The 23,125-nt window shown below is 41.4% G+C and overlaps 1 protein-coding gene across 7 annotated transcripts in view; it reads right to left on the bottom strand.

Moving 5' to 3' along the window:
- Positions 1-23,125, bottom strand: part of slc20a2 (solute carrier family 20 member 2) — a 44,921-nt gene that overhangs the window by 11,950 nt on the left and 9,846 nt on the right. For 4 of the 7 annotated variants that reach the window (XM_040050888.1, XM_040050887.1, XM_040050894.1 and 1 more), the window contains exons 2-8: positions 7,345-7,928; positions 4,044-4,184; positions 3,410-3,495; positions 2,582-2,678; positions 2,286-2,405; positions 826-1,059; positions 32-650 (exon numbers count right to left, since the gene is read on the bottom strand). In XM_040050888.1, the coding sequence (XP_039906822.1) occupies positions 32-650; positions 826-1,059; positions 2,286-2,405; positions 2,582-2,678; positions 3,410-3,495; positions 4,044-4,184; positions 7,345-7,633 (1,586 nt within the window). In that variant the 5' untranslated portion in view covers positions 7,634-7,928. Of the gene's footprint in view, positions 1-31; positions 651-825; positions 1,060-2,285; positions 2,406-2,581; positions 2,679-3,409; positions 3,496-4,043; positions 4,185-7,344; positions 7,929-14,711; positions 14,927-14,952; positions 15,959-15,987; positions 18,187-23,125 lie in introns of those variants that run through there. The other 3 variants (XM_040050889.1, XM_040050893.1, XM_040050891.1) reach the window with 3 other exon arrangements.

Raw genomic sequence — 23,125 nt, 5'->3', positions numbered from 1 at the left:
TATCTGTCATGCAACACGTAGCGGGCAGCACCTGACATCGTTGCCTCCGTGGGCGAAAGAACCGAAGCAGGCGGTGAGGATCTGCAAGAAGTGGAAAAGCAGAAACACCTCAGGTTTGTCCTTCTCCTCCTGATCCTCCAAGTCGTCCGGCCCTGGAGGTGCAGCCCCTTCTTCCTCCACCCCTTCCAGGTCTGTGGCAAGCTTCATCTCCACTCCGCCCTCCTCGGCCTCGATCTCAGCCTCGGCCACGGCGTTACAGTACGATGAGTAGCTGTCGTAGCGTATCCGCTTTTTGGAGTAAGACACGCTGTTGCTCCTGCCGCCTCCCTCACCAACCAGCTTTTCACTGTCCTCGCGTGATTCGGAGCGCATCGGCTGGACGGGCATGCCGCATATTGCCGCTGTGTAGCAGGTGTAGCTGTTGTTGCGGCGCAGCAGGCGGTAATTGTTGTCAGGCGGGCCGGCGTTGGAGCGCTCGTTGTCATCCATGCGGCCCAGGTGGATTTTGTGAAGCAGGTCTTTGTACAGACCCGAGTCTTTGTGCACCGTGTGGTACACCTGGCCATCGCTACGCATGTGGCCATCGAAGCTGAAGCTGCCGTTAGAGATGGGGGATTTGAGGCTGCCGTTCGTCATTGAGTGTGTCCGACCTGGAAGACAGACGATTAATGAAAAGTCTGCGTGGGAGCAGGATATTAATGATGATGATCGACGAGTTTGATCTCCATTAATGGCAAGTTTATTTATGCTAATAAGTATTAACGCATAAATAAAGCTATAGTTACTCTCCTCTTATCAAATATTATTATAAATGTCCAGTTGTACCATACACCCTGCCGTTTGGCAGGATAGTGCCTCCATTCGCCAGGTTGGTGAGCTCGCTGCTGGATTCGCGGGTGCCCCGGTCACTGCTGCCGCCTGTGAGCGGCATCACAGCCTCATCTGTGCCCTTCGCCCCTGGTAACTCTTTGAAGACGGGGCTCTCCTCCTCCTCTTCAGGGATCTTATCCAGGCTCTCATCAGAAATCCTCGACAGAGCCTGCTCTTTCTTTAAACGACCTGGAGGAGATCAAGCAGCAGTTGAAAGAGCACCGAGTTAGGACATTTTTGCAGGTTGCTTTAAATCCATCATGAAAGGAAAGCCACAACTGTATTGTGGCAGCCTTTTATTATTAAAGGATGGCAGCCAGTTAAGAAAGCAAAACAATAGTTAGACAAAAAAAGGGAAAGAAAAAAAAAAAGATTAGAATTTATTTGCAACTTTTCACGCTTAAAAAAAGCTGTTGCTTCTGCTTTCAGGTTCAGGAGACAAAACTTCTGACAAGAAACAGGTTATCTAAATTATCTCAGTGCCTACCCGACTCTTTGAATACCCTAGTAGAGAAAAAAAAACCCCAATCAATCAGAGTTATGACCTGTTTTATTTAAGTGGATGCAGTGATATCCAGATTAGCACCAATAATTTTACCTGTAATCCTCGCAGGCATTAGGGGGTTCATGACACGGTCACACAAACCATGAGTCAATGGAAAAAAAACATTCATTTTTTTGGCCTAAACATAGATATTATTTTTCATGGCCTATAAATACCACTCGGCTTCTTATTAAATTTTATTTATATTTCTTTATAGTGCAAAGCATTTCTGGCATCGATCAGATTTTTTGGATCAAGTGTTTGAGCTCTTACACAAAGAACCTTTTATTTATCCAGCACAAAGTTAAAATAAACAGAGCTGTGCCTTGTCTTTATCCACCACTGTCTACTTTTTCCAATGTTTTAATTTTCTGTGTCATGAGTTTTACAGCACTGCCTGCTTTGCTGTGGGCTGGTTTTCCCATTAGGGAAACAATTCCCAGCCCTGATCCTGAAAGCTTTCTACACTGCAGGCCACGATCTTAGCCTCTTTCATCTGACCAAGTAGCTCTACGCCCAAAAATCTAAGTGGAGCACTGGAGAGTTCACAGGGATTTTTCTGGTGGCTTTAGTGCCTCTGGCAGAGGCCAACAAGAAAGCACATGCCCTGGCTTCCGTTGTTTGGTGTCAGAGCGTTTTCACATGGCGTGAGAGAGACAGACTGGACACACACACACACACACACACACACACACACACACACACACACACACACACACACACACACACACACACACACACACACACACACACACACACACACACACACACACTTGTATGGATATCCTTGTGAGGACATTCATTTACATAAAACCAAATGCCTAAACACAACACTTACCCTAACCCTAAACCAAATTTAACAGATACTTACTTGCAATCTTTCTCCTCATCCAGGGACAGACCAATATCCAGACCAGAGCTGCACAGACCAGCGAGCCAGCTAAAGTGATGAGAAAGATGGCCCACACCGGTAGCATCTCCAACCCGAGCACTGCAGTTAATGAACACACATTAAAAAAATAAAAAATACAAAATCATGTACTGGCATCACACATTCAAGAGGAATTTTGAGCAAACTAACAAGCGCTTCCATCCCTGAGGTGATAATTTGATCATACACTGGTGTCAGGTTAAATAATCAGAGATATACTGGGAATAAGCACTTACATGGAGCTCCAGTATACATGATGGAGAATGTGTTGATACCAATGGTGGAGGCGTAGAAGAGGGGCAATGCTCGCAATCCGTTTGGAACAGAGTCATCCTGTGAAGTAAAAAAGGAAATGCAACGATAATGATAATAAATCATAAAACAAAACATGTACAACACAATAACATATTAGCTAAAATGAGAACATGATCATACGCAGTCAACGATAGGACAGCATCTTCTGGCTAAAAGTTTAGCTCAGGTCAATTTAAAGGTGTGGAGTAATACAATTATTCCATCTTGCACAACCATGGCTTGCTTTTATCAGAAGGTTAATAATTAATATGACTAATGAGGCAGGTGAAATGTAAAATGACACTAAATGGGATGTGGATTTTACAGAAGTAACAAATCTCAACTCTGCAAACACAAAACAGAAAGATCGAATATTCTGATGCAAATAGCCCGCAGACGCAAAAATGAACTCATTCCTAATTTGACCCATCTATGCAGTAACACCGGCCCAAACGGCAAATCTTCCCGTGACTCACTCATATATAATCCTGCAGTCGTGACCCTCGGATGATCTGCAGCACTTCCTAGTCTGCCAGAGCTTTCCCATTACATAACAAATACGCGGGTGTTGCCATATCAAATGGGTTTTTATCTGTGCTCAAGTTCTTTCAGACAAGTTGGGCGTACACATGCAAGTCTGTCTCCAATTTCTTATATTAAAATGACCAGATTGGCAGCTAAGTGTGAGTGCGGAGAGTGCAACGGCTGCAAATGCAAGGGCAGTGTCACAAAACTGAACACAGCATTAGTTGAAAGTGATGTGCGCCTACCTTGTTGAGGATGAAGTGTCTGATGAGCATAAAGAGAAGTCCAGACATGAGTCCAGAGAGCAAGGGGGAGATGAACCAAGACGCCACTGAAGAAGAATTGAAAAATGTTAATGAGGAAACGACAGGAGAGCCTTGCCAACTCTCTACAACTAGAAATTCTGTGTTTTAATAGTTTTTTGTGTTTTTAGCCATCAGTTCTCTTCCTAAAATGAATTCCAAGTCATTTCATTTATGCGTTATGTATTTAAGTATGAGAATAAATCCCAATAACCAGTTTTATGGTGACATGAGAGTTTATTATTCTTTAAAGTATGCATTATTAATGGATGCTGAGCTCGAGGATGCTGTATGATGTATGACAGAGGCTCTTAACAAGGAAGAAATAGGTTTATCTGTCTAAACTAAACTCAATAAAGTACTGGGTATAAAGTGAGTCATGTACTTGGAAACACAATCTGAAGATTGTTGTTTACTAAAAACCTAGAAACCTTTCTAAAAATCTAACTCCACTGGGCATATCTCAGAGTGGTTTCTATTCCATAAGGTTTCACTGGAAAATGGGGCAGTTATTATAGGCACGTACACAGACACACACACACACACACACTACTCTGATACAATCTTCTGCCATTACCAATCTTGACAAGCTGCATCCACTGTACTCCCTTTGTGCCGATGGCTACCATAGAGAAGCCGATGGTGGCGCCAACGATGCAGTGAGTCCCAGAGATGGGGAGCTTGAGGAAGGAGGCGATTAGCTGCCAGACGGCTGACCCTGTGACCAAAACAGAGACAAAAATCTAACGTTTAGCTTAGTTTATTTATTTGTCCGCCTCCATGCACAAAAACAATCTCTTGGGAAAATTAGCAGTTAATTCCCATCTGCAGTTTGTGTGACATCATGTAACATCTTAAATGAGGGCCCGAGAGTGCCATTTGAAATTCCAAATGACTGCCTTAAGTTTGCAGTGTTTATAGAAGCAGGGACAAAAGTATAATCTGAAAACTACACTAGGCTTTGTTTACCCCTCCTTTAACAAAGATTGCTATTCAAAAATTGCTCAATGATGTGAGTAATTGCAGTGTTTTTAACATAGAAGATTATATATATTTAAAAAGAGGAATATTTTAAGATCCAGTCGTGAGAAAAAGTTTCGAAATAATCACTCAAATATGTCTTCTAAATCACTACATTCATTAGAGACGAATATTTTAACTAAACCAATAACACAGACAAAGTTCAACACAGAGAGTAGTTACTCATGGCCCAAGCTGGAAAATCAAAAAGAACATCTGAGACTAAGACTTTAAAAAGCTCATTAAAATCAGGAAAAACTGGAAGTGTGGGTTTATAGAGGTACCTCTCTCTATAAATAAAGTCATAAAATGTGTGTAGTGAAAGAGCACCCTGTCAAATCACCGAGGAAACAGTGAATTTGAAAATTACAAGATAACTTTAGGGGCAGCGGATCATGACCTGCAGCTCTGGAGATTTTGGGTGATGTAAGCAGACAATGACCCAAAGTGCACAGAGTGAAACAACAACAACAGAGCTGCTGAAAAAAGAAAATTTGTTGCGGAGGCTAAGCCAGAGCCTTAACCTTAATCTAATTGAGATGCTGTGGCATGACCTGAAGGGGGCTGAGGACAGGAATTAAGAGGGGCCGAAACAGTTTTACAGCAGAGGTATTCTATGAGGGATGACACAACCTGCCTCCAAAGAGCCAATCAACAGCTGAACCAGGAAACTGCACTGACTCATGCACACAGCTGAGGTTCACAACAGTTTCAGCCGAGTGGCGCTAGGGAATGTGTATGTGTAGAAAAATGTGTACCATTTCTCTCGGCTTACATTTCCATAAATTGAGTTAGCATGGTGTCTGTTCAGTGCTCCGGTAAGTAGAGCTAGAAACACTCATCGAGTTAGCTGTTAAGTACTGTTTTGGGTGTACATAGTACACTTATAACCTGCAGGGGGGGGGAGGCAACCTTTTAAAAGCTTATTTTGGCTGGAGATTTTATACATGCGGTTGTTTTCATTATCCTAGAGAAGCAGATAATAGGACAAATCATTGTCAGCCCTAAATTAGACTTTAAACTCCAGCAAAACACCAAAGCTTCCAGTACACAAGAAGCACTGGAGGAAGTTTTAACAATAGGTTAAAACTTCTTTAATTATGCATGAACAATATGCCAGTTAAAACGTTTCTCCAACAGTGACCTGTGGCAGCCAGCCACACCTGAATTTTCATCTCCTTGGGAATCCCCTGTGCATAATGCTGCCCTTTTTAAATCAACGTTTGCCAGCAGTCTGTCATCAAAATGGTATTGTCCTAATGGGAGACCCATTGTTTTCTGCTTTTACTGAAATGGTGGTGTGCGAGTCTCCAGTTGATACTCAACAATTCCTCTTTATGTTTCACTTCAGGAGTTTTGTTTTCCTGCGGCTCTTAGGAAATACTTACAATGCTGCAAGGTTAGCTAACATTTGCAAAGCCCCAATAAAGTTTGATCTGAAAATACATTAAAAAAAAAAAAAAAAAACTTCGTGCAGTGCCTTTCATGTACAGTAAGAAAGTGAGTGAGGTGCACTGCTTAATAACAGTAATTATGATACATACATGAGGATTGGTTGCATGTCACAAGTACCAGCTGAGCCCAGGATAATATATATAACATTATTGTTAAATTCAAATTCATTTCTAAGCCTTTTATAAATCTATGTCTGCATTAAGCTATACAGAGTTTTTAAAGATCAAAAGTGGATTTCGGGAGGATTAGCAGGGCCTAATTTGTGACATGGTAAATATTGAACAATACATGTCAAAGTAGTTTATATGAGGTAATAAATAAGACATTGTTGAAGTTTTAAAAAAAAATTGTCTTTTGGGCTGTTGGAAAGTAATTTTTTAATTTTTCTCTTATTTTACAACTTTACAGGTGATGGGGACAAAAAAAAAAAAAACTGAAGCATTTCCTCTTTAATATATACCATATATTACTGCAATGTGCAAATCTTTTAGGCATGTGAGAAAGATTTCTAATGTAAAGAGTTTTTATTTATTATTTTACTAGGAAAAAGCACGTGTTGTTGTAATCCTAGACGGACAGGATGATGTTGACATCAGGAAAACTGCTGTAGGAATACTTGATCGTGTGGCCGAATGGCTGAAAATAGATCTTTGGCTCTGTGGGCACCTTTGGTAACACATTTTTCATCTATGGAGTGGAAGTCGCAGGAGTTTCTCTTGGCTGCAACTAGCATCACAACTAATATTAGCAAATGAATCAACTTTTAAAGATTTCTTTTCTCGTTGAAAATTTTCAGGAAAAAAAAAAAATCGCCGAGGCAACAAAGTCAAATGTCTCTCTTCCATCGCGGCTCATTCAAAAGCCTTTTAACAGTCTTAGAAGACAGAAAAGAAAAATACACTTAAGCATCTCTAATAAAAAGCATTTACAGACCGTTTGCAGAGCTACTGACAACTATTATTCTTATTTCCAGTCTCATGGTTGTTTCCTGTTTGTTAACAGTTGTTTAGCAGCTATAACATCAAAAAGTCAAGCATGTTCTCCACTAATCGTGTTTGTTACAAGTTTTGATGAAGTCTGATGTGATTTGTAAAGGATAAAATAAAATAATGAATCCTAAATTTCATCGACATCCAAGTTTTTTTTGCACATTCAAGTTACTTCAAACTTCATTCAGACATGCGACAGGTTGCAAATTTAAAAAATAAAAATAAAAACAATCACTGGGTCTATTTAGTAGAAGTGCTGTTGTGGCTTTTACATCAAATTGACTCTGGTGCTTATTCCAGCATGGCCTAAAACTGTCCATCAGATAAACGTAAGGATTTGCATGTCTAAAATGAGGCTTAAGACATTAGCGGCAACTGCATCACTCAGTGGATGTAAGAGCAAATTCAACTTACCAACCATGGCGCTGACCTCGCCTGCCATCAGCACGGGCACCGTGTCATTGTAGAGGCTGACATCTATGATGCCCTTCCGAATCGTCTCTCCCACTTTGGCCCCGAGCAACATTGAACCCAGCGTCTCGAAGATGGATGCCAGGATGCAGGCCTGCTTCAGAGTGACCACGCCGGATCCCACTGCTGTGCCAAATGAATTGGCCACATCATTAGCTCCGACTGAAAATGCCAGGACGAAGGCAATGATGAAGCCAATAACCACCATCCACAGATACGACTCCAGATCCATCTTGATATGATTTCAGGTGAGAAAAATATGCAAAGAAACAAAAATCCTGCTTAAAATATCTACAAAAAAAGACGAAGAAGAAAAAAAAAAGATGAAGTGCTCTGTGCGTTTTTAGCGGAGGACTTGGTAAGCCCACACCTTCTCTTCGTCCCCTGGTTATAAAGAGTCTGAGGGGAGAAGCACAGCCGCTAACTAAGCGTTTGGAGCTCAGTCCAAAGATTGGAGGTTAGTGATGGTGGGAGCAGAGAGCATTCCATAGCTTAGTGTGAGACAGTCGGTCTGCACGTTCTTTCACCTGCCGGAGAAAAGAGAGAGAGGAGAGACAGAAACAGATTAGTGTCATAAGCTATGATTACTCTTTTTCAACACCTCCTGACAACACCTCCCTGTGACTTCCTCAGAAAACCAAAAACAAAGAAGTCTGGGTGGGACTAGGAGAGAGGGGAGGGGAGACACACATAAATGAAAGATTCGGGATAGATGATGATGAAGCAGAACTGGCTTTGATGAAACAATGATAGCACTCCAGTGCACTCCAGTGAGAAAAGCTGAGGACATCTCAGATATCTACAATAGGAAATCACAGTCTGCACTTCAAAGGAATCAAATCAGATCGTGCAGAGGGTTTGCTGTCAGCACTGACACTATAAAAAGATCACCGTTTCCAGAATGAGGCATGAGCAATGCTCCGAACATTAGAAAGGCTAGTATCATTTTATCCCCGCGCACCAGGGCAGCTGACAACCTTTGCCACACATTCAGACAATCTCAGATAGGAGTTTATAATTTACTTAGTTTTAATGTTCAACCACACAAAAAAAGAAAAATCACACCATCTGTTATTATTTTAATCCGACACAGTGATGCCAACAGTGATAACAGAGAATTTTTAAGTATTCTATGAAATGTAGAACCCATTAAAACAGAAATGTTAGTCATAAAGTTGCTTCAGTGGCAGCCCCGTAGATGTTTTCTTGCCAGATTTACATTATAGCTGGTTTCCAATCTGTGCTCCTTTAGCCTCAGCGTCACTATAATTGTGCTTGCCGGGCGACACTGAAAGGTACACGAGTTTTGTAACCAGCTTTGGAGTACAAGTTCAAACAGAACCAAATGCTCTGGTGCAGTGCAAAAAAGAAAAACCTGGTGCGTTTAAGTTAAGACTGCAATGCAGCAACAGCATCTGCGCTAATGTTCTACTGCTGCTCGAGGTGGGAGTAGTTCACAACATTGCACTTTTGCAGGTCAGATAGCAATTTATAATACATTTCTTGAGGGGACTTACAAGACTCTTCGTTTCTGATGTGAATAACTATAAAATAAAACTATTAAGCCCCTATTTCCTAATTTTTCTCTAAAATAATTTTTAAAAGTATCGTTCTGGGGGTGGGGGGCTGTTTTCACAGTTAACCTCAAACAGTCTGGAACAGTTTCATTTTTTCTCTCTTCTGGTTTTTTGCAGCTGTAACAGTTTTAGTTGTGAGCTGTATTTCAATAATTGGATTCGTTACACTACTAAAGTCATTTAAAAAGAATTTTTGTTTGTGGATGATCAGGTGCTGAAGAAGGGGCGATCGTGGCTCAAGAGTTGGGCGTTCGCCTTGTAATCGGAAGGTTGCCGGTTCGAGCCCCAGCTTGGACAGTCTCGGTCGTTGTGTCCTTGGGCAAGACACTTCACCTGTTGCCTACTGGTGGTGGTCAGAGGGCCCGGTGGCGCCAGTGTCCGGCAGCCTCGCCTCTGTCAGTGCGCCCCAGGGTGGCTGTGGCTACAATGTAGCTTGCCATCACCAGTGTGTGAATGGGTGGATGACAGGTTGTGTAAAGCGCTTTGGGGTCCTTAGGGACTAGAAAAGCGCTATACAAATACAGGCCATTTACCATGTTTACCTGTTTAAAAGCCGATCGCATCCACTAAAACCTCACCACTGTTCCCCAAGGCTTACACACAACACAACAACAACAGCGACATGCTTTAAAATCAGATGATGAGGCCACCTACTATGAAGCCTCCAGTGGTCTTTAAGAGGCCTCTATGCCGCAAATGACTTTGCTTGGGTTTTTAAGTTTGTATCTTCATGGGGACCAATGACAGCCTACTGCCTTCTATGGTTAAACCTGTGGGAGGGGGGAGGGTTCTTTTATGGGGAAGCATTAAATGTAAACAGCTCTTGGCATAAACCGACTGCATTCTCCTCGCGTGGGGGGCAAGCAGCTCCTTTCTAAATAGCCTGTGGCCAGTTATGGCTCCCTCCTCCCGACCGAGAACTCCATCTGGAACAGTCGGTGTCACGCACTCTTAGCCTTTATCCTTTGCAGAACCACAACAAACACATAAAAACATGATAATTTGTCTTTTGATCAAGACCTCCTGGAATAGGGATCCATTAGTGACACTAAAAATGATTACGTTGCTGCTGATTTGAAAAATAAGTGGACGCATTTCTTGGTTTTCTCACAGTAAAATCACAGAAGTGAAGGTGAGGAGAGCTCAGACGCTGCCAAATCTCAAACAGAATGAGTAAACAATGACTTGATGATGTACTGACCCCCGAGGTGAAATCCTCTCCAGTGAGAGAAACACATCTGAGCACAAGTTCAGTGCCTCTTGGCCAAATCTTTATGTATTATTGTAGGGTCTACCTTACAATATAAAGTGCCTTGAAGTGACTGTTGTTGTGATTTGGCGCTGTATAAATAAAACTGAATTGAATGAATTAAAAAGTTAAAGAAACCAAGCTCGTGAACTTGTGTCCATCGCCATAACGAATGAAAATTAATAATGAACGATAAAAAAGACAATATAAGGCGGGGCATGATTTTATCTCTGATTACTTAATTGCTTCCCGACTCATATCTGCTGCTTGTAATTATGTCAATTCATAATAAAAGGCAGTTTAATAAAGGCCGCACCAATATGAAAAGCTACCCTAAACTTATTTCTCACCGAATCTTTATTGAATAAGTTAAAGAATCCATGTGTGGCGGCTTGTTTCATGCCATTGAGTAGCGCTCTCTAAAAATGTTTTCTGCAGTCAATGTATTGACTCTGGCAAAGTCTGAAGGACTAACAAGAGACTGTGTAAATGTTTATTCCGGGGAGCACTGCTGCCACAAGACGACCACATCACACACCACAGTCAAACACGAGCGTCCAGCAACACACAGAACCAGGCAATGCTCAGAAGAGATGTGCAGCCAAACACATCTGCAGCAAAAGCAGACTGAACGTCCTGTGCCTTAGGGTGACATGGAAGAAAGATAAGAGAGTGATTTGAGCGCGGGTGTGATCTCTAGGTCAGCTGGTCATAATTTTATTGAGTACGTTCTAAAAAAAGAAACTCAACATGACCGACCCTTAGACTGAAGTTCACACACAGCCACTCCTAGCTGTGTATATAAAATCTAAAAACAACGACACTTTGTGATGTCCGTGACAACGCCTGCTAAAAATGACCGAAGTACAGCGCATTTCCAGAACAAACACCTGCCTGCTGTTCTCCATGTCTCATTTCTCACTGGTGACATCTGACGGCAGCGAAATCTGCACTGAACTTCGAGAACATCTGAGACGCGGGGCAGGAACGATCACGCTTTTTCACAGATGACCCCACGTCCTTGAACACAACTCAATAATCCTACCACGACCTGGAGTATGCACTGATTTGGATCCAGCCATTTAGCAAAGAGATTCAGTTTCATATTCATGTGTGTGATTCAAGCTAAATGGACTGTCTGGCTACATGACCTTCAGAATGAATCTTTACAGTTTTTGCCTGAAAGCAAAATAAGAACCGCTGCACGGTGTGTCATACAACCTGTTATCTTTCCATTTTATTGCCATTTACCAAGAGCTGCCCTTCTGTAATTCACTTGTAACAATCAATGAATAATTCATGTAAAATATGCGCTCAGTATTAGCGGAATGAAATAGAAGCAAGGACGGAGCAGAACCACAATGCAAATTGATGCACTGCAAATGTAATTGCAATTGCTTTTTGCTACCTGGATAAGAATGAACTCCGTGATGTTTCTATTTTGCAGGTCGTTGGGATGCAGGGAAGTAACCAGGTGATGAAACAGTAGCATACAAAATTTAATTTGAAAATTGGCAGCAGAGAGAGGAAATCATGTAACTGTTCAAACAACTTAGAAGAAATGTTTGAGATAAGGTGCACACAGGAAGGAGTCTGACCCGCTTTGTTAAGGAAACTAATGCACAGGTGCCATTTTGATAAAAACACTGAGTCAGTTTAAAACAACAAAAACTTGGAAGTCCAGCTCATATTTATATGTTGTGATTTTATCTGCCGAAATGAAGCATCCCGTTTCCAACACAGCTCAGGTGAATCATTTACAACCTTTAAAAACTGTGCCGCTGCCGCTCTCCAAGGTGCTGATCCTGAGACCACCAGGGATGACTGAGGTGACTTTGATAGACTTTTTAAGAGCAAGAGCAATATTCAGGTCACGATTAATGTGCCTGAGAAATGCTGGAATTATAAGGGAAAATTCTGGATACAGTGGCCCTGAATAGTTTCAGATGAGTATGAAGAGTTGATTAACAGGCACCGTTTCCACAAAGGATGTTGTATCATATTAGGGCTGTTCGATATGACGATATATATCGGATGACGATATAAAAACGTCTATCGTTTCATTTTACGCTATCGTTTGTTTCGTGGTGTCGCAAAATAAACTGTTTACGGCAATATTTTTTCATCGTTTTGATGGTCACTGTAGTGGCTATATTAATTTCTTAAAGTTCTCTCTTTCTCTTATATTTTATTTGACAAGCCCTGTTTTTATGGTTGTGATTAGCAGCAACGACGGTAACAGCATCGCGTGTCCGCTTGTTTATGTTCCACATAGACCTTTCACAATAAAGCTCAAGATCCTGTTGAGACTTTTCAAAATAAACTGAATGACTTGAAAGAGCAGATTATTTACGGATGAGAATTAAAAAAGAGCCGCCAGGTGCTAAAAAAGAAACCTTAGACTCAAACGTTAGAACAGGCTTTTCCCCGCAGCACGCCGTGTAATAAATACTCAAAGAAAACAGCGGCCTTTACAACTTATGTCTAAAAATGTATAGTTTCATGCATCGGTTAAAACACTCGACTCCAGCTGCATGACGCGCAGCTGGAAACACTTCCTGCAAGATGAGCTGCCCGAGATTCACAGAATTTACAGAAAATGTTACATTTTTGTGATTTATATCGTTATTGGGATGATAGAATTCTTATATCGGGATATGAGATTTTGGTCATATCGCACAGCCCTATATCATATGTATAATACCTTCATTTTGTTTGTTTTGTCTGTTGAAATTTTATAATTTTTTGCATCAAAATGTTTCCAGTTGGTACATGGCCATACTTAAGCCTAGTTTAGAGTCACCCACACTCACATTTACCTAAGGGCAATTTAGAATTACCAATTAACCTAACTCCACTAACTAAAGCCAGAGAACCCACACAAACACAGAAAAACTCCCCACACAAAGACCCTGCCCTGATGGTGGAAATGAACTGAACAGTTAGCTACAGTGCTAACCACTGCAACACTTTCATATGCTTGAAAAATATCTGAAACTGAAATAACAAGGACATTGGTACATTTGGAGACACTGCCTTAATTTTCAAAAATACATCACAAACTAATAAGAGCTCAGATATTTTTCTGGATCCAGGGTCAGTCCAAGGACATGAACCGGCAGTTCCTCCTGAACATGGAAAATTGGAAATTAATAGAATTTTTAAATATCAAGGTAAAATGTTCTTTAAAAAAATAAACCCCACACTCCACATCTTATTATAAACACCACCAGTTCTGCACTTCAATCGTCTGTTTAACCTTTATTTCCAAAATCTGTTTGCAAATTGTGGGCCTTCCTTGTTTGTCCGCTAACAGTTTGAGGTTTTATCTTTGAGCGACTGTGTAATTGTTCCCAAAGAGCAAACCACAGCCTTGCACAGCAACGGTGCGCCAAGAGTACCTAAGAAAGCAACCCTAAATAAAAACACTGGAAAGTGACTCCGTAAAGCAACCTGCTCTTGAGGATTATTTCTGGCAGACTCATTTTCTTCCTGTGGATGTGGGTTGCCAAACAGTATCCAGACACACATGCACAAACTCAGAAATGACACAACATGGGCAAACAAGGCTAAAGTGGGTCTTCATGTTGTCTGTGCAGAAGAAATTAAGCAAAGTAGAAACATTTAAACCTGAAAATGTTTTTTTCTGGAATGTTTTTTTTAAACCAGTCCAGCAATTACAGAGCAGCAGCATCATCATTCTCGGGGAGGCAATTCACTCTCGCTTCGCTCCACTTCTTGGCCTCTATCAATTCTTGACACCTAATCTTACATTTGCAGGTGTACAGTGGGTTTCTATTCAATAGCTGCCATCTGTAGCCAAAACTGTACTCCTTCACATATCTGATACATTCTTATAAACATATGGATAGCTGTTTAATAAAATATTGATTTTTAGACTTTTTATTGACCCCAAAAAATGCAGAGACTGCCAGCTAACCTGTAACACTACTAGAGCGTTTCACCTGTTACAGCATCGGCCCCTAGCCGCACGTGTTGTGTGCCATGGACTGTAACACGAAGCCTCTGTGCAAACTACTTCCAGTGATTAGTTTAACTGTTTGTTATCACTGCTGAACAGTGATCATTAATCCGCCGGAGATGCCAATGCACCACAGCCACAGCTGGTGCAAAACACTGTGTCACGAGCTACAGTCTGCATTGACACGCGGCTCCTCTATCCTCACACTGATTCAGCCCCCTCCCCTTCCTCTCATCCTGTCTAGGCACATGCTGAAAGAAACAGAACTAGAACATACATCTAGTGTCAAGATGATGACTCACAGCAGCATCCTACTAGCCGGCTAATTGTTATACCTGAAGCATACGCAACTGCAGTGCCTTCAAGGACACCGGATGCTCGCATCTACCAGATGGCTCAGTAAGTTAAGAGACTGAGAGAGATTATATTTAATACCACAAAACTATGAGAAACAGGAAGCCAAGTACAGAAAGATCAAATCCTTTAAAACAGCACCACTCACCTTCATGACACTTCACATCAAGAGGAGATGGGACAGTGGTGGAAATGAATAAACGTCAAAGACGAAATGTATTTTTTGAGGAGAGGTAGAGAGGGACAGAGGGAAATGGCAGTATGGAAAAGAAAACAGACTGGGAAATAGAGTGGCGAGTGATTGATCAGAAATAAAATTACGCAGAGAGACGGGAAGAAAACTGATGATGAACGAGGAGAGGGGAAGAGAAGGAGCAGAAGAGGCTTACTGAGGAATCGGCAGGTTGTGGTGGTGTTGCAGGAGAGAGGACGGCGCGAGCTAACCACCAAGAGCGAGGGAGATAAAGAGAGAGAGAGAGAGCGAGCAGCACAGCCAGCTGAGTCTAGACTGCCTCTTAAAGGAATTTATCTGCATTCACAGCACACATCAACCAATGACAAATGTCGTAGAAGAAGAGGTGTACCACTGACTGGTTATCTGAGTGCAGAGAGGATGGACAGACAGGGGGGAGGCGGCCAATGTCTGTGGAGGAGGACAGCCAGCAATGGGGGGGAGAAGAAGAGGAGCTGAACCTGCGTGGATGTGTTTTACAGCCAGGGAAAAGCATTCAGACAGATGAAGGGCATTCAGAGCACTTCCCTTTCCTTCATCACTCTGATCCCAACGCAAGTAGCAGACCGGTTCATATAATAATAATATTATGCACACATACTAGAAAACGATGCACAGATGAACGCACACTGTCATCTCTAGCTGTTGTTATTGCAGAATAATCAGTATAATGAAATGAACTAAGACAGGACTACTTTTCTTTGTAATACAGAAGCCTATCACACAAGAGCGCACAGCATTTCAGCACCATTATTTGGCTGGAGCCCACCCATCACTTTCTCTGCCTTTCTCTCTCTGCCACAATTGTTCCTTTCAAAGACACGCCGAACAGTGCGTCTTTATGTCACTTGACTTGTGCGGGCAGAGATAGGGGCTCTCGTCGACACAATGAAGAGCCCAGGCCAGAGCTGATGTAGGCGACTAAATGCAAAGCCGCAGAGTTCGCATCTCTTCAGCAGTTCCTCAACACGTCACTGATAATTAAACAAGAATGGCAAGAAAAATCCTATACTTGAGATGACTTTACAGGGAAACAAACTCTAATTGGCTACGACCAGCAAGGTTTTTGTTCTAAACTTATTGGAGATTTGGCTCAACAATAAACTACCTGCTTCCTAAAAAGTTTCTCTTTTAACCTTCACAAAATCTTTTGTGTGGATTTTTTTCTTTGTTTTTTTAAATCATTACTCACATGCGCCATTGAAGCCAAGAATAAGTCAGATGCCTCCACAGCACACTCTGGGTCCTGTTCCCTTCCTCCTCACATACTGTCCGAGGGCTAAAAACACGGTGACCTCATCTATCCAGTTCTGTTCAAAGGTCTGATGTTGTATTTGTTTGAGCTTTCTCTTCTATCGCCTCTCAGCTCATTCTCTCCCTTTCTGTCCCCCAAACTGGCCCTGCCTGCTAAAAGCCAATCTGCGTCAGCTGCACCTGCTGCCTCTGACTCTGTACTTCGCAGCAGGGAGGCGCTGTCTCTTAGAACCCAAACACGCACACATACACACACATGCTACAGTCCTATGATCAGTCAGCGTCGATGGGCAGGAGGGGGGTCGCTTAAGAATGACAACAACAGCGCATGTTGCTCTCAGCACCATCTTCAAAAGGTTCACCAGACACACACACACACACACACACACACTTTCATAAATCCTCTCACTAAGTCTATTTATTTTCTCCCCTGCATTGCAGCACTAAGTCCGGTTGTTAAGAAGTGAATAACTCTTCAGATTGCTTCTGATGGAAACACACAGGCAATCTGTCAAAAATTTATGCGAGCACACAGCTAAATAAATAGTCTCCAGTAGAGATTTTTGCTAGATTTACTTTTGTAGAGATTCTGCTATCTCTGCACAATGACTAAAGTCTCAAGATAGACTGCTTTGAAATAAAATCCCCTCTTAACTTTGTTTCTAAAAATATGTTCATTTTCTCTTTATTTCACTATTACATAAAACCTGACAGCATCGAGTTCCTATCATCGTTTCAAATATAAGTTAAAGATGCATTAATGCAGCTGCGTTGGTCAAAACTCGGTTACAGTAAAGTATTTTGTTGAAAGGGGGACTGCTTTTATGGGGCATTCAACACACTGCAAAGATGACTCATGAATGGATTTTGTGACATTAACACAGCGTTGCCACGAACAACAAAAAGTCAATAGTAATAAATCCCTCAGAGTTAACCTTTAACCTCAATTGAATGTGGATATCCGCTGCAAAATGTACCACAAAAAGATTACTCCAACGATTTAGCACATAGAGCCATTTTAAATGCTGATAAGCCTTTTTTTTAAAGTGCCAAAATTCTTACAGCCGAACCAAAGATTCTCCACACATTTCTTCAATGTCAAACTTTGGTATTTAGGTTTCCCGCAATGCAACCAGGAACATTTTCTGAACATTGGGCGTGCTATCCTCTAGCTAATGGCTGTAGTCTCAACCCACAACCATCAAGCAGAGATGAGGTGCATGCTAAAGAGGTCTGACAGACCTCTTTTTGCACTTGGTTTTAAAATATGTACGGGGTGACTGGATCACAAGCGGACAGCAGAGGTACATCATCATTTAAACCTGTGCCACTTGTGTTTGGATCTCATTAATGTCAAAGGGTCCAGTGCACCATTATTACATGCATCTGCCACCAGTGAAGAAACAGATTATATTTTAGCGAGTGCTAGCACAATGTTTCAAGGACTAATATACATGTATGAGGAGAATGACAGGGCAAAGTCATTCACAGGTTGCAAACAGGGTAGAGGACAAGATGAAGGACCACCATGTCCTTTCTCGGGACATCTTTTCTTCTTATGTCCATGTTGACGATGCATTTGTAGTTTATACACCAGGTAGTCATATACGACAACTTCAGCAAGTGTTTGGACTTCATGCGCTGAAATGAGTCAGGGTGGTCATTTACACTTATTTAGCACTTTCCACTGTAATCTGATATCCCAAGGTGTATTTTAATACCAGGTGTAAATAGGAACATACAGTTCTGTGCAAAGGTCTTTAGTCCCCCTTCGTTCCTCTATATTTTGCCAGCAAAATTGGAAACAATTATGAATTATTGAAACATGTCCAAACATACATAGAAATACAATAAATAAGACAAAAACAGTTTCTACAATTCTATCAACCTTGAAAGTTAATATTAAGTATGACTAACATTATCCCTCGACATTGTCTGAACTTTCCAAGGCAGGCTTTCTTAACCCTTTAAGACCTACCATAGAACCAAGTCCGCCAGAGCTTATCTTTATATTTTTACATGTTGTAGTGCCATTTTTGGGAGCATTTCAAGTTGCTATACATCAATACAACCATTATAGCCCAAATTGTAATAATATGTATACATTAAATCAATAGAAACTACATAAATTGCAAAAAAGTGCAATAAACTACAAAAAAAATTGAAAATCGTTTTTGTTTTGTTATATATATATATATTTCTACTTAGAGAAATTTAAGAGGTTTATTCCTAAAAACTGTAAATACAAAATTCATTTTTGAGAAACACCAATTTTTATATACTGCAGGAAAAACTAAAATAAATATTGTAATGCAAATTTGCAAAAAACAGCATGTGCATCACAATAAACTATTTCCAGCAGTGCAATTTGAGTCCTAAGCATCCCAGAAACTATTCAGAAAAGCATAAAGTCAAACATGACTTTTAAAAACACCAGCATAGGCTTATAAGGCCCTGAAGGTAAAAAAAACTACTTTTTCCACGAAAATGACGTCACTTCGGTTTCGGGCAGGTAATGGCGGACATACAATAGTTCGCGCTGGTGTCTATTCAAACCTAGGAAGTGTTATGAACAGCTGATCGGATCGGCAAAGCGTGGAATATATTATGTTTTTGTTGCTGCCAGTGCTTTTTATGCAATTTTTGCAAAGCTATATGTGGAAGGAAACCATGACCTAGGACAAGCTAATGGCATAACATGTAAGTACAACTCCTCCGGTTTCATATGCAAAAAAAAAAATATTGCGCTACCTTAAGTGGTTCCAGTTCTACAGAGATTTAAAAATAGTTACGCAAAACGGAGCATGCCCGCTCCGACCGGTTTTAAAGGGTTAAACTAGTCTTCATTAATAGTTCTCCAGTCTTCTTGAAGGACTTTAAAAGATCCCACAGTGCTTCAAAAATGTAGAGGTTCAAGCTCTGGTGAGGCCAGTCCATGGCTAAAAGTGCACCATTGTGTGTTTTTCTATCCAGGTGTGCTTTACTGCAAAGGAAGGGTGTTTGGGATCATGGGGATTATCTTTTGCATTTTTTATAGATTTGTCTAAAGAAATTGGAACAAATTTTGTGTTTTTGTGATTGACTGATAGTAACAGAGTACCTAAAGATACAATTTGGGTTCTTTGCCAAGTTGTCTGCTATGTATGGACACAAAAAAAAGCCTGGACAACTATTACTCAGTGTGGTAGTACTGAGACTCTCAGACCAATTACCCCAAATGTATCGAATACATTTCCTGCACTATCAGAGGAGAAAGAAACAAAATTTTCATCATAGTCTCTAATAAGGCCTCTGTTACCGTTGGATTTGGATCTGTGTTATGAAAGCTTTTGCCGCTTAATTACCTCTGGCTAACCCTCAGACAGCAATTATCTTCGATACAGTTTTAAAATGACATTCTCATGCACCTAACAAATATCCAAGCCTTTATCAATGCTAAACCGAGCTCTGGTGCAACAGCAAACAATTGAGCCCCCCTGTGGCTTTCAATGTTGTGTAAGGCTTAGGTTTAAATACTCTTAAGGTCAGCTCTCTCTGGTTTCAGTGGAGACTATGCATGGGTTTGACACCCTTACTGAGAAATGGCAAACCAAGTAAAGCGACTCATCCCTATTTAAGAGTCTGTATGACTGTTTTAAATAACAGACAGACACACTGCACAGAACCTAACACTGCTCGCCCTTGTTGAGGTTTCTAAGGCATCCAAATAAGGAAATTAACTTAGATCAATAAAATCAGTGTATTTAAAGGAAATACTGACTGAATGCATAAAAAAACAACAACTAGAAAACGTCACAATAACTTCAATAATTATACTTTCTATACTTGTTGAAGTTCATAAATTTGGGACTTTAAAGCCAAGGGCACACACAATAACCCCATGTACCCAATGCACAAAAACCACCAAGGCTAAAATAGCAGCTCACAAAGGATGGAGTGCTCAGAATAATGCTTTTAGGCAAGCAGAAACTATTAGTCACCTCTGAGAATAACCCATGCACACAAGTGGGATCTTAGTAGACCAATCAAACAGTGCCACAAAGAAGGAAAAAAAAGAGCCAACAATTTATTACTAACAATAAGAGGGCCAGTTATTCAGGCAAGCCCTCATATCATGTGACTGACACAATTAGGCTTGGTACCTACCAACTATTTGGGGCTTTTTTGAGGCTGCAGTCTGGCTTTTTTCACTTTCTGCCATCTGTGTCCAAGTTCCTCAGTGTAGGAGTCATCTTACCCCTGACCCTTTCTCCATTTTCCCCTCCTTGCTCCCTCCCTTCCGTACCTAGTTTTGTCCGAACAGCTCCAGTTCTTTTCCACGAATCAGCATAGGTACCCAAAAGCAAAAAAACAAATCCCCTTCAGCGCTGTCCTTGCTTCCTTCTTCACTCCTGTGCCGACCCCCTGCCACCTTCTCCTCTTTTTAGATGTGGAAGCAGAACAATTTTGATCTGGCTCTGTACTCACATAGCACTGCCAGGACCTCCAGCCTACCTACCTTTTTCTTGACCGCTGAGACTGGTAATCTACTGCTGGCATGTTCTGTGGTATTAAACTGTGTTACTGGGACAAAGTGGGTGCCGGTATAAGTGAGTGCTGGAAATGTAGGGCAAAAATGGCGAAAGAGTCCAGTGAAAAATGAGACATACCAACATGATTAAATTATGTTTTGGTCCATGTTTACACCAGTGGGAATAAAGCATGTTGTCGCCTCAGTATTTTGTCTACACTAAAGCTGCCAAGTGACCCATGAAACTTCAAATGGTCTCCAAAGTGGAGATCTAAAACCTCTGGGATTGTTATGTAATGCGAAAAGACAAATATGAGGCCTTTTAAGAAAATGCTGACATAGGATTTCGTGGTCCTGAGTGCCACAGGATCCAGAACAATATTCACTATAAAGCTCTTTGCTTGGGAGGGGAGAATGATTTTTCCCTCCAATTTTGTTTACCGTTTATGTTTGAATTTCTCTTACTTTCTCTGTCTCCTAATAAAAAGTATGAGAACATATGTGTAGAACACAAGCACAACAAAACGATTCACCTAACATGCTCATATTTGTGATGTTTTTGGTAGTGCTAGCTGTTCGGGAAAGTTCTATGTGGTGCTAGTGTCCCGCCAGTGGAACAGTGTGTGGTAGAAAGGTTAAAGGAGGACACTATTGGATACATAAACAGTACGTGTACGTGCGGATACTTTAAGCTGTGGGTACTTTTTTTTTTAGCAAAAGGATTATGAAAGCGCTTTGTTTTGTTTCACATTAAATCTATAGTATTTGTAGTATAACACACTTCAGTGACCTTGGATGGCTGCAGCCACCGCATGTGAGGTTAAACGTAAGTATAAAACAAAGCCAGGGAGAGACAGAGCAAAAAGAGAATGAGAGAGAATGGCTCCTCCTAAGCTGCATCTAGTGGCCGTGCCCTCTTGCTCTTAATCCTGGCTTCCAGCACATGACACAGCTAACACTATTACAGAGTGCTTTGATTAGGCCTGCTGCTGCGCGCACGTAGTGACAGACGTAGCGGTGGCAGGGGTACGTGGGGTCCTGTACTTTGGCACCACTTTACAGGAATGCCAGGCCTCTGCATAGATGCATGTACAGCCACACAGTGTAATTAACTACATGTCGACCCAAGCGTACACGGCTTACACACAATCGATGAAAAGGCACGAGGCCTGACAGATTACATCTGCAAGTCAGTGAATTGGTGGATTACCCCATTGCTGTTATTCTGAAAACTGAGACTAATGCTCAACAATGTGCTGTTAGCATTAGCCATGGCTAATGTCTTTGTCCTAAGAATGAGTTGCAGTAATGGTACTTAGATTGTTTACAACAGGGAGGGGATTTTCACATGACGACTTCAGCAGCAAGCTTTAATCGCATCAAGGGGTTTAAAAATACATAAAAACTGTATTTTTATAAACTAAGAGGAAAAAAGCTAACTGAGGACATAACTTAAGTTTGCAGACAGGAAAACAAATGCTAAATTAGAGAAAAAAGGTCAGTCCATCATCAGTCGTGAATTTGCAGTCACATTTAACAAAATCAGATTGATTGATTTATGTCTGAATTTTTCATTTTCTGTTTTTTAAATACATAAATTAAGTGTATCCTCACTAAAACCATGGCAATATATTAGTGACTGCACTGAATCTCAATTGTCTTAGTTAAGGGGAGCTGAGGACACAGCAGATCCAGACTCAGACGTTTCTGAACTACAAATACTCTGTTTATCTCCTGGAATGATTGATGACAACAGAGACTGAACAGTCCACAGGCAGGCTGCTGCCAGTGAACAAATGCGTGCATAAACAAAATCACAATCGCGAATCCAGGACTGTCAACAGAGTACTGCATGGCAGGAGATGTTGGTCTACGTTGCTACGTCTGTGAAAGAACAAATGGCTTAATCTGAAAATTACACAGTAAACACAGTGTGGCCAGTGTTATCACATATTCAAGCTGCACCGCACATTCATGGCACATGGCGTCCACACACAGACACAGTGCACTTTTCAACTTTAAGGAGGTGTGTTCAATTTTGCATTTGTGGGGCAAGCTAAGGTCACACCCAGGTGCTCAATACAAGTGAAAGAATTTCAGCCCTAGCGTTCTGACTAAATGAAGAACCTGCAATCAAAACTGATAACAATTCTCTACACAAATGTGCAAATTGTCCATCTGTCCTGATATGCGCAGCCTTGTCAGAATATTTCACACAATATTTTGATACAGCTGCCGTGCACACTCCAGGGAGCGATATTTTTGGGGGCAGCATCCTTGGAGGCTGTGTGTGACATGCGCTACTTTCTCTGTGTGTGAATGCTGTCACAGCATGCCTGGTGCTGAAGGAAAGCCGTTGTGACAAGTGGTCTGCTGGTGTTTCGGTGATGGAGGGTAGGATGGGGAGGAGGGCCGCTCTGCCTGGGTCACCTCTAATCTTGTTGGTATAACTCATTTCTTCGAGACTTTTCCATCCATGGCTCCAGATCAGAACATCATCTTGCCCAACCAGTAGGGGGTGCAATGAAGCTGAAATCCCCCACCCCCCCGTCCCCCCTCTACTCTC

This window comes from Simochromis diagramma, unplaced genomic scaffold (genome assembly GCF_900408965.1).
Source record: "Simochromis diagramma unplaced genomic scaffold, fSimDia1.1 OVJJ01000131.1, whole genome shotgun sequence".
Lineage (NCBI taxonomy): Eukaryota > Metazoa > Chordata > Actinopteri > Cichliformes > Cichlidae > Simochromis > Simochromis diagramma.
The sequence above is the reverse complement of the archived record's forward strand: the minus strand, read 5'-3'. Positions and strand labels throughout refer to the sequence as shown.